This window comes from Pyxicephalus adspersus, chromosome 3 (assembly GCF_032062135.1).
Source record: "Pyxicephalus adspersus chromosome 3, UCB_Pads_2.0, whole genome shotgun sequence".
NCBI lineage: Eukaryota > Metazoa > Chordata > Amphibia > Anura > Pyxicephalidae > Pyxicephalus > Pyxicephalus adspersus.
The window spans coordinates 47,470,002-47,487,236 of NC_092860.1; the positions used below are offsets into that span (position 1 = coordinate 47,470,002).

General features: G+C 34.9%; 1 protein-coding gene across 2 annotated transcripts in view; it reads right to left on the reverse strand.

Annotated features, from left to right (window-relative positions):
- The window catches only part of PLPPR1 (phospholipid phosphatase related 1), a 71,981-nt gene that overhangs the window by 29,677 nt on the left and 25,069 nt on the right, over positions 1-17,235 (reverse strand). For both annotated transcript variants that reach the window (XM_072404442.1, XM_072404444.1), the window contains exon 2: positions 648-748. In XM_072404442.1, the coding sequence (XP_072260543.1) occupies positions 648-710 (63 nt within the window). In that variant the 5' untranslated portion in view covers positions 711-748. The remainder of the gene's footprint in view (positions 1-647; positions 749-17,235) is intronic.

A 17,235-nucleotide genomic window follows, 5' to 3' on the forward strand; every position in this document is an offset into this window, starting at 1 on the left:
CAAGTAGCAGGTTGTCAGCCCAGCATGAGCCCTATGAAAACAAATCTGGTTTACAAAGTTCCAGTGGTGTCATGCTCCAGTTTGTCACAGTGTTGTATATAGTAGTACACAGTATCAAATAAAGGCAAGTTACTAGCAAAATGACTGTGCAGCATTTAAATGTTTTGTGTTACACTGTTCTGAAACCTTTTTTGAAAACACTAATACATCTATCAGACAACAGATGTGCATGAGGGTCCTTTTAATGATCTTTGCCATTACTTTTCTTAAGTCCAATTGATTTTCTGCGTAACTGCAATCATATTGATCTGCTCTACCACTTTCCCTTACTAAATGCTTGTAAATAGTTTCCATATGTGTTTAAAAGGGTCAGGTTTGGTATTATTTTACAATAAAAATTAGATTGTGTTTACTGATATTCTTCTATATAATGTATACAAATAGACAGAAAAGCCAATGTATATAATTATGACTGGATGGCTTGTCTGCCAGCTATTACATAGGCCTTTGTGTGACACAGGCAATGTAATAACAGTAAAATCTAGTAGATATCAGCCGAGTATGAGGCATTACACCGGCTTGTTTACTGATCTGCGACCATAACCATGGCAACCATACAGCCTTCCAATACAAAACACCGCACTTACCTCTACAAAGATGAAGCATGGTATAATTGAGTAGCTGCGATGGGTATTGTTCTCCAAAGCCATTTCCTGTCAGCTGGAAAGGTCTCTGATACCAAAAATGTCTGGAACAGAGAAGAAAAAAAATGGAAATCTTTAAAATTTTTCACCTGGTTTAGGCTAGGTCAGTGAAAATGACATTTATTATAGCAAAAGTCACTTCAATGGGTTTTAGAAAAATGCAATCACCGTACTCTTTAAGACCTAAGCAACCAGTCAATATTGTTCTTTCACTGATCTGATTTCATGATAAAAATATGATATATTATTGCAATGATTTTATTATTTGTATTATTATTATTATTATTATTATTAATAATATGTATTTTCATTTAACAGGACATTTTAAAATGAGCTAATTAGTACTGCCTGTTAACATACAATGTAGAATAAAATAAAAAAGAATACATTTAGAATGACAGGATCTGCTGCCATCTGCCAGGGCTGCCTATTAATTCTTGGGAGTGCAGGTGCAGATCCAGGCCAGAATATCGACTGCTTATTAGAAAAGAAATGTTTAATGGTGTCAGCAAGCTTGACTTTAAAAAAGAAATGATTATGAATATATATATATATATATATATATATATATAGAGAGAGAGAGAGAGAGAGAGAGAGAGAGCTCCGATATTCATCAATCAAGAATTATCACAGCTTTTTGGACCACATAACAAGTGATATTTTATACCCATTGAAGCTCCTAGACGATGATTTGGATGTTATCCTGTATATAATGTATATATTTTTATATATATATATTTATATATATCTACATGAGTGGATGTCCATCTGATTGCAGATTCCCCTCCCTGTGCTACTTCAGTCCAGATTAAAGTAGTGGTAGGGTTCTCTTTTGAACTTACTTCCTCTCTAAACATAATTCTTTCCTGATTAAGCCGATTCCTATCTGCAAAACATGTTGAAACATTTAGGATTGATATCCAATGTTCACTAAAGACCCGTATGTTAAATATTTATGTGTATTAACCTGAGTGGTAAAAAACAACAGCTGATAGCGGTAAACCAAAACCACACTCGGGGTAGCTAAAAAAATAAAGAATAAAGACTTACCCGGTCCCACCAGCATCCTCTAGTATCCTCCAGTATCCGATCCCATCCTCTGCATGCGTCCTCTTCCTCGGATCGACCCCCGGCGATTGCGTTGATGTTCCCTAGTAGTTCCCTGCCACGTTGGTGCGTGCGAAGGAGCGTGGCAGGAATTTCAAATTATTTTGTATTAAATTCAATACAAAATAACTGTATTGACTCCAATACAAAGTAATCATTATATTATATATGCTACTGTACAGTTATATTACAGGTTTCAGTATTTTTGATTTATTTATGCACCCTTGTTTTAACAGATTTTTGTATTTTTTATTTAAAGTTAATTATTCATTTAATAAATATTGGACATATTTCAGTGAGTTATGCCTAACAATTACAAGCCTACAATGTAAAATAAATTTCCAGACAGAAATGAACTGCCCAGGAGGTTAAGTACTTACAATGTTTTTTCAATTGATCGGGCCATGTGTGTATAAATGAATGTGGATATTTGGAGGTATGGTTTTGTGCTTGCTATTAATGTGTTTTTTAAATTAATTGAATAAATATGTTTTAATGTTAAAGTTGAATAAATATACATTGTTTTAGGTCTCACTGCCTTGAAAGTCCCAACATATACCCAGTTGTGGTTTTTTTTTTCAAAACTGACACATGTGTTCACATTGGATTAGAAGTTGTGCAAATGAGCTCTCCAAGGCTGAAAAAATACATCAGTGAATTTCATCAGTGAAACTGTCCGATCCAGCAAACTCCAGCTAGTTCCAGGATCTGGATCAACCAGCTTTACTGATGAAAGTGTATCCTCTCCAGCCTTGGAGATCTTTAATAAATCAAGCCCTATGTCCTCAGTGGACACAATAAACATTGGACACTCACTGGACCAGTGTTCTTTTTCTGCATTCATTCTTCTATTTTCCATAATGAGGTGTACTGTAGTTAGTAAACAACCTTCCACTTCCCATGTATACTATTTTTACAACATTCTTGTGCATGGGATTTTTACAATGTTTTGACCAAATGTCAGATTCACTTCTTTATAAAAAAGACCCCCAAGTGGCAGTAAAAGAATTTTTACCTTGTTAGCCTATATTCTATCTAAATGTTGGCTTGATACTACACACACATGAATAACCATATTATATTTCTAAATAGTGATTATAGTGATTATATTTTGTAATAGAAACCTAATGTTAGGGCAAGTGCTTCTTACAAGTGAGGAAAAAAGTGGTGCAACTAACATTGTTCACACAAAATTTATTTTATCATCTTGTGCCCTTGAAATGCCAAGAAAATTAAGTGTTGTCTTTTAAGGAAATATTGCCAAGAGAAAGCAATGATTGTACCAAATAAAAGATAAATGTAATACTTTGTTGTCAGAAAAAGTTATTGTAAATCAATAGACCTATGGCTGACATGAAAAAAGATCCTCTGGTCTATATGTAGAATATAGATGTGAACTAAAGCATTTAATATCCTGAATGGTAAAATATACTTAAAATGCCATTCATAAAGTGAAAATGACATTTTTATAGGTGTAGAAATGTCACCTCCCTCAGGTGAAGTTTTGACAGATTTATGGCAATACACTTTCCTCATATTTTACATCGTTTTAACTTACATTTGCAAGGTACAGAAGATGAAGGAAATATAATGTTCTAATTTCTACATCTCCCCATACAAATGTGGATGATTTTGTCCCAAGTTAAAGGTTATTAACAAATAGATATTGACCTTTTGGTGCTACCCCCCCCCCCCCCCCCATCCCAAAAATGCACGCATAGCAAAGGGTAAATTTTTGTCTTTTTTCACACAAGCTGATTAAGTTTAGGAAGTTTCATAAAAACAACAAAATAAAGCAATGTTATAACAATATAAAATAAATGATCAGGGAACAAAACGGAAACAAAGTGTAGAGAGGGGCCTTTTAATTTTACTTTTGAGATATCCTCCTTTTTGACTTATGCCCCCTACTCCTTTGTCTGATATAATCTTGTGTCAGGGCAACCTAATTGTTCACTCCCGGAAACCTTTTTGCTGATGAATGATGATACTTTTTGATATGAATAGACAATTTGTCTAATTTACTATGAGATGTATAGTATGAAATAAGATGGTATTTTGGGATTCACACTGCATATGGTCTTTTGATTCCCATTGTAACAAATTGCACTAAACTTTTCAATTTTTGTGAATTAGATTGCATTTGTATGCAATGTGCTCTTTTGTACTGTGTTCTGTAATGCTTCATATTTAAAGTACTCAGCCCTCAGCCCACTAATCTGTATTAAGTTTTGACCAAGAATAAAATGTAGAAATAATATTACTAACAATGACCAATATAATTGTTGGATTTTCCATTTAGCATAACCATAACAGTGAAGGTTGCACAGGCTAAGAGGTAGCTTTTTCTAGGAAATATTATCATATTAAACAGTTTCTTTCTTTGCATTTTAAGATAAATCACAATTCACTTGTGAATTGTTTAGCCTTAGGGGATAGAATAGAGTGACTCTGGTACATCTTAACATGCTGTTTCATTCTGCAAAGCTTTTTGACTTTATGTAACCAGACCACATGGGAGTGTGCTTCCAGAGTAACTCTGAGAACCATCATTAATTATAGGGTAGTGAATGCACTGCTGGGCTGTATCAAGAAACTTTTACTACAGAATATAAAAGACCCATGTAGTGCTATGAACAGTTCTGTCTATGGCTTTCAGAAAATGAAAGTAAATCTGTAAATTGTGCTTGGAGTGATACAAATATTTAGGCTTTCACATAGGTAATGTCTGGTGAGCCACATAACCAATTGGTTCCCTTCATTTTAAAGAACTCTTTAGGTTCTATTTATAAAATAAGACATTTGACATTCCCTCAAACATTCCTTGGTGGGAATCAATTACTGCTATTGAAACACATGGACCTAAAAGATCCCCTCCAGGGAATGTTTTTGAGAATGTCTGATTCCCTATTTTATGAATAGAGCCCATTGACAATATAACAGCACTATTGTGTTTGCTTATTAAAAAATGTAATATATGCAATGTCACTCTTACAGATAATTGACTGGTTATGACTATATTTTACCCCTTTTTTTTACTGCCACCAAAAATTATAAAGTTGTATTCAACATAAATGTACAGATTTATGGATAGAGGTCACTTTCATAATGGCTATATGCCACACTGGAGATCGCAGGTGATTATTTCAAACTGGCACTTTTAAAGCAATCACTTTTAAAAAGTGTCCTAGATTGTTACAATGGAATTGATTGGGATTATCAGTAATTTATTTTTAGGGAATGGAGTTACCATACATATGGTATGAGGATCAAAGCATTATTTACACTGTACAAAAAAGTAATAAACCACTATGTATCACAAATTACATTAATCATGTGTTATTCTACAATTATTCTTAAATAATAAAAAACACTAATGTCGGGGTTCCTCATAACTCCACATTTATTCTTCATTAGTACTATATTTATGATAATAAATACAGCACTTATAATTGTGGTCATACTTGCTTGTTTCATAACAACCTGAATAATATACATCAACAAAACACAATAAATGTCATATTTGTATAATTAATAAAGCATAAAGACTCAAATCAGCTTAAAGTGTGTTCAAACACAGAACTTACTTTTTCTATTTCAGGTCTCAGGATAACTGTAACATTTTGCATTTCATTGGTTACATTTCCCCAGTGGGGGTCACAGATACAGTAGCAAGAAAAACTTCCCCAAAGTTCTGGCTATATATACATTGTTTAATGGTATCAATTATATTACTTTTTAAATGTATGCCCATTGTATTAATTGTATCACAATTCTTTAAAATTCAGTTTTCTTTATCTATTCATGTTTTCATTGATTCCTAATATTAGTTTATATTATATTTTGACTTTGAGAAGTATATTTTCTACTAGCTTATATTAAAATGACTAGTAGCTAAGGAGCAAAACCCAGTAGTCAGTTTATAAGCAGATGGTTTCTCTAGGAAAGCTAAAAGAATGTGTTTTGGTTTAAAATTTGGCCATTAATCCATCTTGGGAGACCAAATACATAAAGAGAACTTATATCCCTTACCAACATAATACCATGCAAGTAAAAATGTCTAAAGAATATAAAGTACATATTAGCTTTAAAAAAAAATTAAATTGAAAATTAAAAACTGTCATTCAGTAAGACATTATAGACCATGTCCAGGGTTAAATATGTGGGGTCAACACTATCCTACATGAAGGACTCTATTTATAAAATGGGGAATCCGACATTCCCTCAAACATTTTCTGGAGGGAATCAATTACTGCCATTAAAACACATGGACCTGGAAGATTCCCACCAGGGAATGTTTGAGGAAATGTCAGGTTCCCTGTTTTATAAATAGTTCAAAGAGTCGGAAGAGTGTTTAGCTTGGTGGTAAATACCACCAGGAAATGGACACAAAACATGGCATCATGTAAGATTACCATTATTAAGTTCCCACTTTATCATAGATAGTTGAATAATGGTTTTCCTGATAGCATATTATGCTGAAAGAATACTATCTAATTTAAATATTGATTGTAACAAGAAAAGTGGTTTAGATGTCAACTTGATGATTAACTCTACTTACGGTCGATTTTGATCAATTTGGCATTTTGTGGAATTGATCATCTAATCAATTTAAAATATTGCATTGGGTATCACTAGCTTTAAGCAGGGAGAGAGGGCTACATATCTTTATTCTTTAATTAAGAGGTTATGGAATTAGTTTCTGATGCAGCCGTATTTATGGGCACCTTATTTGCTACATTGCGCTTAGATTTGTGGTTGTTAAAACAAAAAAAACAACTATTTGTGGTTTTTAAAGCTTTGCTTTTCCACTTTTAATGGTATAGGAAATACACACTGCTTATTTAATCCACATAAAGTGTGGTGCAAATGAAATAAATTATTGAGCAGCTAATTTAGCAAAGAGAAAGTCCAGAAATTAGATCAAGTGATACTGTCAGCTGGAATAAAAGACTGTGTGAATTCAGCTAGAGCCAGTAATTATTTCTGCTGTGACTCAGACTCCTCTACCTGCAATACATAAAAAACTGCCTAACAAATGAATTTAGCATAGTCTGTGTTGCGTGTCTTTATGCTCTTGTTAAAACAACATTCCCATGCAGCGCTAGAAAATGGCATTGTAATAATGAATCTCTTCGGATGAAGGTGTTAGACAGTGCCTGAACAAATGAATAAAATATATTAATTCTGCAGTTGTAGATCAGGAATACCAGCAAAGGAAGAGGCTGCAGGCAAAGCCAGATCATTGTTAATGAACTCAGAGACCATTACAGCAGGCATGAGCAGGGATAAATTCATTGAAACCCCATGCAATTTAAAGTAAAAATGTAGACAGTTTTAATACATATGGCCTTTTTCCTGTACCTTTTTGAATTTTTTAATACAGCAGAAAGGACTCAGCGGTGATTGTTGATCTTCTTTTGCTATGTGATGGCACCAATAGAATATTTATAAGTTGTAAACCCCTTCACTCATCACATGAGTATAGTAATGATTGTTGTAATGGTAGTAGCGGTCGGGTGACAATGTAGAAGCAATATGAAAGACAGCCACAGAATGTTGCCTCCCTAAAGCAGGCAGAATTTATCAATCCATGGAAAATAATCATATCCTGTAAGCTATCACCCATATTATGTTTATTAAAAAATGCCAACTGGAACACATACAAGCTGCATTGCAAAATAAGAATAAAGAAAAAACCATAGTCTTTTAGCAAGTAAAAGTAAATATCAGTTTAACAGAAGGCCATGCCCCCCATCCACCTCCAGAGGAGAATTCCTCATTGATGGTAACTATGAAGTGTGTCTGTGCAGTCCAGGATTGGGTTTGTGGTAGGACATGGTTTTTCCCCTGTATACTGCCCCCAACACACACATTGTACTTCTATACCAACAGTAAGATGTCCCTTTAGTACACAAAGCTCCCTATTGGTTGTTCACAAGCAGAGAATTTGGTTACTAGTTTTAAGTGTATGCATATTAACCTTTCAAGGATCAGCAACCATAGCATTATTTAACCTCTCTGACACCTTCAACCGCTCTAAAAGCATTAACCTATCTTGTACCCGTTTTGCCTATATGCCCCGTGACAGCTTTCACATCTCTCTCCTGCATAAACTTCTGATTTATCATACCTCTGCATGCCTCTCCTATACACACTGGACACTGTCATACCCCCTGCAGTATTCTGCTGGACATATTGGTTATTATAATACTCTCTGCACTCTCCTTCTGCAGATACTACTCCCCATTATATCCTGTGTACACCCATCCTGCACATACTGCCCGTATACCCTCTGTACTTTCCTTCTTTATATAATGCCCACTGTCCTGTGCCCTGCTTCCTAGAACATACATACTGTCTTTTGTTAATGTACTTCACATGTTCCAACAAATATGGACTCCTAAGACAGGCCAATTGCTTGCCATATTCTCCAACTTTCATATTCTGGAACAGACACACTTTTTCTGGAGACCAATTACTCTATATACAAAAAGTATTTTTTTTCACAAATTGAAATAGAAGGCACAGGCAGTTTAAATGCAAATACACAATAACTGATAGGAGCCTTGGACGGATAGAGATACAAATAATATTTTCCTGGTTACATACAAATTTTAAAGCTGCTTGTAAGGATCTCACCACCTGAGATTTTAGTTCTGGCCACTATCTTGTGAAACATACAAAGCAGTATTTCCATGTATACCTGCTAGATTCACAGCAATAAAAATGAATTTAGCTAGGAAGGCAAGATGGCATTGTGCATTATGATGATACATTTGTGACTGTATCATGGGACAAATACTACAGCTTTCCTGGGCAAGTAACTCAGGTGTTAACAGAAGGCAGGAAATAATAATACTCAACTCATTAAATACAGCAGTCAACAAAATATGTGACATGGAAAATGACCATTACTTGACAGCCTGTGTTGTGCTATAAATATGCATAGAACAAGCTAATATTCATCATGTTTTATTCAGTATCTTAGTAAAGTGAGGTATAGTAAGGGCCTTCCTCCCCTGAAACTGCTAGTGATAATAATACCATGTTTCTTTTAAACCACTTCTTCTTCTTGCTTAACCACAATCAATATTTTATTAGGAATAAATGCACTGCAGCATACAGTAAGTTTCTCTTTGTTGGTTAGTGACATGCCACTGCTTCTGTCCAGTAACACTCACAGAGAACTAGTTGACCAGAATCATTGTCATGATAAGGTAAATCTAGACTACACTGGATCACAAAATTCACATTATAATGACACCATGATTATGGAGATGGTAGCAGACCTGCTCTTTCAATTAGGTTCCAATAAAACAGAACACTTATGTTATAATATCATTTGTCTCTTTTATATTGTTGAACTACACCACTTTCAAAAGTGATAATTAAGCCTTCAATATAATCTAAGGAACACCGTCAATTGTCCTGTTGCTTCAGTTGTCTATAAATGAATGGCTATAGTGCTTCTTCTAGCCTCTCCATACCCCGTGGTTGGAATTCTGGTGATCTAGAAACCCTTCTACTAACCTACTTGTAATGCAGATAAATATTGCCAAACACACCGGCTGGAGGCTTTGGCATGTACAAAATATCTAATTAAGAAGGACTAAATTACTAAGGTGTTTTTCGGGGCCGCCAATCAGTTGGGAGATTTGTCTTGCCCATAGGGATAACAGAACCCTAATTCTACTAAATATCCCTAATCCTTTTGTGACACATGCATGTTCTTATTTGTATCAGGTAATGGAAATGATGTCAAAAGAGTTTTTTTAAAATGTCCAATCCTTGGGCAAGTTATTGAACAAAGAACCAAACAAATAAAATGGTCACTAAACTTGGAGTCAGCAATCTCAATGTGTTCTATTTGCAATCCACAAACATAAAAGAGGAAAATATTTCTTCTTTCCTGTAAAAGTTGTAATCACCATCCCTCTCCTCAGCCAAATAAAAGAAGACAGTACTTCTTCCCAAATTCCCCAAGGAAAATAGCAATCAGACACTAAATATGTTAAGTGTTAGACAAAATGAACATCAATTATTAACAACCAAATATTTAATGCTTGAGATACAGAGCAGTACCTAGTCTCAGCAGAAAAACTGAAGAAGTGTTGAGTTAGGTTCTGCAGCTCAGATAAAAGGGAATAATTTCAGAGTGATGCCATAGTCACATACTTTGTTGTAGTAGGGAATAATTAAATATATACAATATGTTTACATGTGTCAAAGATACAAAAGTAAACCCTAGGATACAAAAATATATAAAAACAAAAACAAATATGGTAAAATGTTGCCAAAGTAAGTGCATCTAAAGGATTTTTTAAATTCAGTTTAAATTCAGAGGAAGCCTCTGCAAAGTAAAGGCAAACTGTCACCATGATAGATGTTACTTTTGGATGAGAAATTATATTTCTTTCTAAATCATATATATATATATATATATATATATATATATATATACATATATAGCTATAAATACACTTCATTTATTCCCAACTGACAGTTTTCAGGAGCAACAAATTCATATATATTGCATTTTATTGACTGACATACAGAAACAGGTAGATCTGCAGTAACATCATGCTTACTTTTGAGTTACACTATGTACACATGCTTTACTATTGTCATTTGAAACGATCGTTTCCAGTGACATATAACTGCAAGGTAAATGAACGAGTATGAGCACTGTGCATACAGCGCTGTCTTAAGGAGGGGGGAGAATAAGCAAGCAGTACCCCCACTGCACTCTCCTCCCTTTACTTTCATTGCAGTCTTTCATCTCCTGTCATTCATGAATCCGTCTTCGCGTCCTATGACCTCTGTACACATGTCAGATGGACAGCTCGTATGGGTGAGAATTATCTGACGTGGGTAAATAGCCTAGGAGGGCGTAGCAGCTGTGCACATATATGTCTCTGCTGCTAACAGGTCCCTATATGTAGGCCCGGCCCCTCAATCAAATTATAAAAATCATTGTGGCCCCTGAGCAAAAACGTTTGCCTATTCCTTGGCATACCTGTTAATAATCATAAGTTATCCCTTACATTAGCCCTAGTTTTGCAAATACCATAACATGTATGACCACCAGGATGTGAACTTTGATTGTTGACTAAGCTTCTATGTATAGTGTATATATATCCCAAATGGTTCCCTAAAAAAAAACAACTCATTTTATTCTCACAGTTATGGAAATTGGAATAAAGGTCAACCCGAATGTGTCTCTAAACTTAGTGTTGGTTTTAAAAATAACCCTGGAATCTCAAAGAATACCAATATGTGCAGAACATTAGCATATCAGCTCCTTCCTCAAACCCCATGTTTTATTATGTTTCCCTCAAGCAATTTTTTCCTACATTGCTTTTGGCATTTCTCTAACTGCATTGGCTGCCTGCCTAATGAAGGATTTCTATAAAGGCTGACCTACTGATTCTGAGTGCATTAACCAACCTGGCCCACAGTAATTTAAAAGAATTAGTGGAACCCTGCTTCACCAACGCATTCTTTAGTTATCAGACACAAGAAAACTAAATGGATGGGAACCCACCAAATAACTAGCAAAGTCCTCTCTATTTTTTTATACATTTTATACTGCATTTGTTATTAAAATTACCATTTCAATCTGCAGCTTATAAAAACAAAATAAAAAAAATATTAATAATGTAACATGGCTGCCTGGAGAAGTTTTGTACACCAATGTTCCTTGTCAAAATAATAAAAGTGCATTAGGTAATTATAACAAACTATCCTTCTTATTAAGGAATGAGTTTGGAATATAAGGACATGGTCAAACAAACACCTGTTTCTTCAACAAAGTTTATTAATAATAATATTATTTTTATATAATTTAATAATTTGAAATACTGTAAAGTGCTTTACATTTAAAGGGAGAGAAATTACATACATCTTACTTTATTTGACTTTACTTTACTTTAGGAACTGTGTAGCTTGTTATAAGCAGTATGCTTGCAGGTGAGTTGAGCTTGCTTTTGAAATGTTCAAGACCTTTATAGCTGCTCCCTAAACTCACCATGTCCATGAATGCTGAGTGCTGCTCAAATACCATTACATAGGTACCTGTCTGGAATGGAAGATGTTTGGCTGGAGAATGTCTAGCATCATCAGACTATTTCACCCAATACTTACTGGTCCTCCCCTTTCATTCATTGTATTTTAGTTCTATTTATCATGAAGCCTCGGCTTCACATGTGAGCATTACCCCATCTATTACCTGTTTTTCAAGAAGCTCTTCCCTGCACCTGTGTAATGAAAACAGTAAGGTTTTATTTTTTGATCTGGTTAGCATGTTGATCATGAGAGAAATGAACAAGGATATGCAAAATATAGGCAGATGAAAGAGGAACCAAACCCCACAATACTCACCTGTCCCTGTTTCCTGTCCACAATCTTCAGCCATCTTGACTGGCCATCCCAGGATGACGTAACTTATTCATTCCCAGCATGCCCAGGGGAAGCCAGGATTGCCAGGTCTTGGCATACAACCCATGCAGTTTTAAACTATTAATAGAAAGACAGCCATCAGGTTGTATTGAAAAGGTAATATATTATGTCCAAGAGTAAAATCAGTTCCATGATGTTAGTCTATCACAATTCGGGATGAAGCCTATAAACATGGTTGTTAATGTATTTGGTGAGATAAAAACAAAATAAATATTATGTTTGCAACACCTGAGAAACAAATAAACTAATTTCACTCAGAACACAGACCAGTATGGGGTACTACAGTTCATGCAAATCTGGGAACGGAGGAAATCACACAGGCAAAGTTGTGGGGTAAGGAGACCATTCTACACTAGCTGAAAACATAAAAAATATATATTTGGAAAAATGTAATTCTCCAAGATTTACTAAAGCTGGTCTTATAAGGTTCATCCACCATTGTTAGTAAGTGGGATATGCCCCACTGCTTCCTCATTCTTTAGGTCCATACAGTGCTTGTTTATCCTATTGTTTCTGGAAAACTATCACTAATAATCTGCACTTTGTAGCCACAAATATTAAACTTCAATATTGGTATCTGAAGCCAGCAGTCATAATAAATAATGTGGCAGACTTTGTATCTTGATACTTGAGCTGTAACATTTCTGCTTAATAAGCACGACATGAAAACTGATTAATGGGCAAAATAGAGATGTAGATGATCCACTGCCTCAAGGAAGAATTTAGAGATTAGTGAAGCAGTTCTGAAAGTTTCCTAAATCACAGTTTGATTATTGTAACTAAATGAAAGCAGCATTCATTACATCTGATTTCTATCTATAATGGCATTCTACATACTTTACCATTGAAATGACTTGTCAAACTCACCAAAACTCTTCCTGCAATATTAAAAATATTATTTTAACACTAGAATGTTGTCCATCTTTATCATTAATTGTACAAACACATGCTAGGCAGTTGTGTTTCCAATTCCAATTTTCCAAATAGAAAAGTTTACTTCTGAGAAACAAGTCCACTAATAAACTTTCCCTTCCAAACCTCAACCAGAATGGTGCAGTAATGTCCTATTTTATATTAGGATGGCCTGTACAGGTCCCTCTGAATTGTTAGTAGGGTGCATTCGTTAAAGATATCTGCCTGTCTATTTCCAGCTTTCGTTTCCAAGACATGAGGTATTCTTTGTGTTGGGCTGGCTTATAGTAAATAGTGACCATTTGAATACAGGGACAGCTTTTCCAAGACTAGTAGTGGGCACCGGATATTTACTTCAAACCATTGGACCAGTATAGGTTTATTGCTCTTTTATACCCAGAAGTGCCATGTATTCTTACCAGCTGCAGATACGCAAGGAAATGCATGGGCAAGATGTGTGAGCAAGTTGACAGTATCTCTTTGGTGAAAATATCTCTTCAGGTGGAAACTTTCATAGTCAGACTCCTAAGTTAGATTTATTTCAGAAAAGCCATTTCACTTTCGGAGAAATCCGAGTGTCTCCCTTACCCATATATATTAGGTGACCTATGTTTATAGTAGCTGAGCAGAAAAGCTTTATTGTATATATACATTACTGATGCAGAGAAAGAGAAGTAATAGAATATCTGTTCTTTAAGGACAGAGACAGCAACCAAAACACATTTTTAGTACAGCTGGAAAAAGTTAGCCAGGTTTTTAATTTTTATGTGTGCCTTGCTGTTCGGGCAAACCATTTTTTTATCATTATGCTATACGTCTGGATAGAGTTGGGCTTTAAAAAATACAACTCTTTGTGTACTTTCAGTGTACTTTATTGACAAGAGGAAAAAAAAAGATTGATTATAAAATGCTCTGCAATCCCATTGAGTTATTTTGTAAGTGAAGCTTTTGTCCTTGACTGTAATGAAATCTTTAGAGTTCTTCTGAGAAACCCTACCTGCTAGCACAAAAGATACATTGCTATCACTATAAAGGGAAGGCCTGCTGGGCAGCTGGTTTCACAAACGGCTCAGCACAACATGGAGTTAGAATTGCTTTTCCAGCATGATCGGCTGCTAAGAGATTATTTTTCTTCTTTTTCGATTTAACCATTTGGCTGAAGAACACACTGCATAATGTAAGGGAGTGATAGATATTCACACCCTTAATGTTCATTATTGGTACTTTGGTTCCAAGGACATTGTATCCTGCCATTTTGTTATTCATCAATCAAGGTTAAAATGGTTTAATTAAGTCTTAAAATATTTTATGTCTTGTATTTACCCTACTCAAGGACAATTTTCAAGAGTCATTGGTTATTATCAGTTGGAAAAATCCCAGTAATTTTCAGAATAACCCAATAAAGTCTGCTAAGCTTACTGAGCTTTTAGTACCCATGTAACCAATGACTATCTTTTGATTCTTTTAAGTCTGGAACAAAAGAAAAATGTTATTGTCTACAGGATACATCTGGCAAAAGTAGGCATTTCAAAGCCAACACCACAGAAGCAAAGGTTGTCTGTCAGTTTTCACATTTTCACTTTTGTTCTCCTTTAATTACTATTGTATTCACTAAAGCTGCAGGTCACTGCCTTTCTTTACTTATGCACCTCTATAAGATAACATAATATTTATGTATATGTGAATGTCAAGAGAAGACAAGATCTTTTCAGGGTTAACATTTCTTATGTTTCCCACTGGCTACTATGCATTGTCAAAGGTAAAATAATAATAATACTATTATTTTTAGCTCTATTTGCTATGCAATTGTTTTGTTCTTGTTTTTTGTTTTTCTTTTACATGTTTTTGTTTTTAACGTGGTAATTCTGCAAATAATATACGTTCTGTGTTAGGGTTCTTATGCTCATTGATCCACTGTTTCTATAGAGAAAGCTTTGGTTGTCACCATGGCTGCCCCCCAGTTTGGACTACAAAAATATCTTCCTTTATTTATCAATGTTACATGGGGAGTAGGGGGGATTGGTAGTTTTCACAAGATAACTTGGAAGGCAGATGAAAACTTTTCTTGTTTCAGTTGATCTTAAAGAAAGTGACAATGATGCTGCATTTCTGCAAAGATCAACAAATATTTTCTGTACTTCCAAAAAAATATTATTAGCCTGAAAATTTTTGCAGTCAAATGTAGGCAAAGCCACCATAAAATATATTGCCCCTGATTCATCAAGCAGAATCGGATTATCGCTCGTGCATTCGTATTCGCGATCCGAAATCGTACGCCATTGCGCTATTCAGCAACTGAAAAAGCTCACTGTTCCCCTAAAAAATCATTCTTTCTAATGGCACACACATTACCCATAGCCCTAAAAAAAAATGTTTGCGCTGTTTAGCAGATTCGCGCTCCCTATTGCTTATTATTGTGAAGGCAGGAATCCGGCTGGCAGTGAGGCGAGTGTACGCGCACACTTGAGTCCGGACCGCGGTAAACCGCGATCGATGGCCGCGCGTACTTTGGCGCTTCCAGCGAGCGCGGATTTTTTTGATGAATCAGGGGCATTGTCTTTTTGCTCTTGGGTTTAGATATACTTTAAAATATTGTTGAAAACCAAAAGACACAAAAACATAAAAACTTTAATATTGGTTTTCTACTGTGAAACTGTTGTTAAAAAAGGTCCTTTGAATATCGCATCAACACTTGGCCAACTCCCATTGTCTTTTTTATTTTATAACTCTCAAGGTGTGAGATGAATATATTATACTTATTAGGTATATTTCCACTCACACACCTCCATCAAAATTCAGCTTTACAGTAATACAGTAAAACTTGACTTTTCACTGTAGATAAACTTCTTAGAGTCAGCATAAGAACTAGCGATGCATGGCCAGAAAACAGATTCTACTCCCCTCAATAGTGAATGTTCATCTATTAGGGACTAACATAAAGTATGAATATTAAAACTGCACCAGTTTTTAATTACTGCTGCTGGAAATATTGATTTGGACTGGACAGAAAGCTTGCTAAGTTTTCTGCTTTGCATTCAATAATGTTTGCAGACTTTTTAATATTTGCTTTAAATAAGTAATGAGTTTTTCTTATTTTAACACTGTACTTTCATTTAAACCTTAAACAATTTATTAGATATAAATATAAATACAGTATCCCAAACAAAACTCTTGAAAATTGTTAAAAACAGGCTTAGAGGTCTATTTAGAAATGTTTTTTACCAAACTTCTAACCCAAATATAATTTTTTTTTTTACATTGAATTTAGTTAGAGAATGTGTAATTACTCGTTTGTGAATATTTCTGAGTGATGTGAAAAATGTGTAGATTTTGGGTAAAGGTTGGGTGAATCTTCAATGAAAAAATGTATACAGGGATTCTCCATGAACTACCTGTTTACCGACCGTCTGCACTTATGATTGGCTCTCCGGCAAGTACACTGTACAGATACTGTACCAGGCACAGCCATGTAGCATTCCGCGTCAGTCTTCCAGGCTCCATTCACCTTCCTTATTGGCGCTCCTCGAGTCTGCAGACTGATCTTGTGACTGTCACTGACACACTCACATCGCTGCAGACTGCCTCTTTACTATGCTTGTCATTTAATGCCCAATTCGACCAGATTGTTGGAATAGAACCTGGTTAATAAGTGAGGAGTTAAAGGTTTTAAGCAACTAGATCATAAAAAAAATGTTCCAGCATTTTCGAATGATTCTTGTGAAAAATAATTTCTTAACAAAAAAAGACAGTTTGCTTAATTTGCAGATGTAATACTTTTTTTTGCTGCTCAGCTTTTCTACTTTACATGAGTAGGAATGTGGGTGAGTGAGTATGACCCACTCATTAGGAAATTACTATAAAGTTAGAAAACCTACCCGTGTAATAATAACCACTCATTATTATCATAGCCCTAGGGCAGGGGTCAGCAACCTTTACTATCAAAAGAGCCATTTTGCCTCCTCTTTCACTAAAGAAAAATAGTCTGGAGCCGCAAAACATAACACAGTTTATAAACTTTTAAAAGTTTTAATATTTTTTTAATTTTACCTGT